This window comes from Eimeria mitis, genomic scaffold (genome assembly GCF_000499745.2).
Source record: "Eimeria mitis Houghton genomic scaffold, Emh_scaff2071, whole genome shotgun sequence".
Lineage (NCBI taxonomy): Eukaryota > Apicomplexa > Conoidasida > Eucoccidiorida > Eimeriidae > Eimeria > Eimeria mitis.
The window spans coordinates 7,212-7,681 of NW_013570396.1; the positions used below are offsets into that span (position 1 = coordinate 7,212).

A 470-nucleotide genomic window follows, 5' to 3' on the forward strand; every position below is an offset into this window, starting at 1 on the left:
AACCGCTCTTGCTGCGTGGAGGCACCGCAACTGCTTCGTCTCCGGCAATGCGTAAACCCTAAACCCTAAACCCTAAACCCTAAACCCCAAACCCTAAAACCCTAAACCCTAAACCCTAAACACTAAACCCTAGAAGCTTAGGGTTTAGGGTGCACTAGTTGGAGGTGGTATGCTGCTGTTGCTGCTGTTGCTGCTGCTGGTCTTTCTGCTGCTGCTGCTTCTGTTGCTGCTGCTGCTGCTTCTGTTGCTGCTGCTGCTGCTTCTGTTGCTGCTGTTGCTGCTCCTGTTGCTGCTGCTGCTGCTGCTTCTGCTGCTGCTGCTGCTGCTGCTGTTTTTATATTTTCTGCTTTTGTTTATTTTATGTCTCCTTCGTTGCAGGCATGGAGACATCCAATTCTGGTCCTGCAGCAGCAGCAGCAGCAGCAGCAGCAGCAGCAGCAGCAGCAGCAGCAGCAGCAGCAGCAGCAGCA

The 470-nt window shown here is 53.0% G+C and overlaps 1 protein-coding gene across 1 annotated transcript in view; it reads left to right on the plus strand.

The window, feature by feature from the left end:
* The window catches only part of EMH_0048200 (uncharacterized protein), a gene marked incomplete at both ends in the record, with an annotated part of 2,447 nt that overhangs the window by 871 nt on the left and 1,106 nt on the right, over window positions 1–470 (plus strand). Inside the window, one exon of the mRNA XM_013496380.1 lies at window positions 1–51. Coding sequence (XP_013351834.1) covers window positions 1–51 — 51 coding nt within the window. The remainder of the gene's footprint in view (window positions 52–470) is intronic.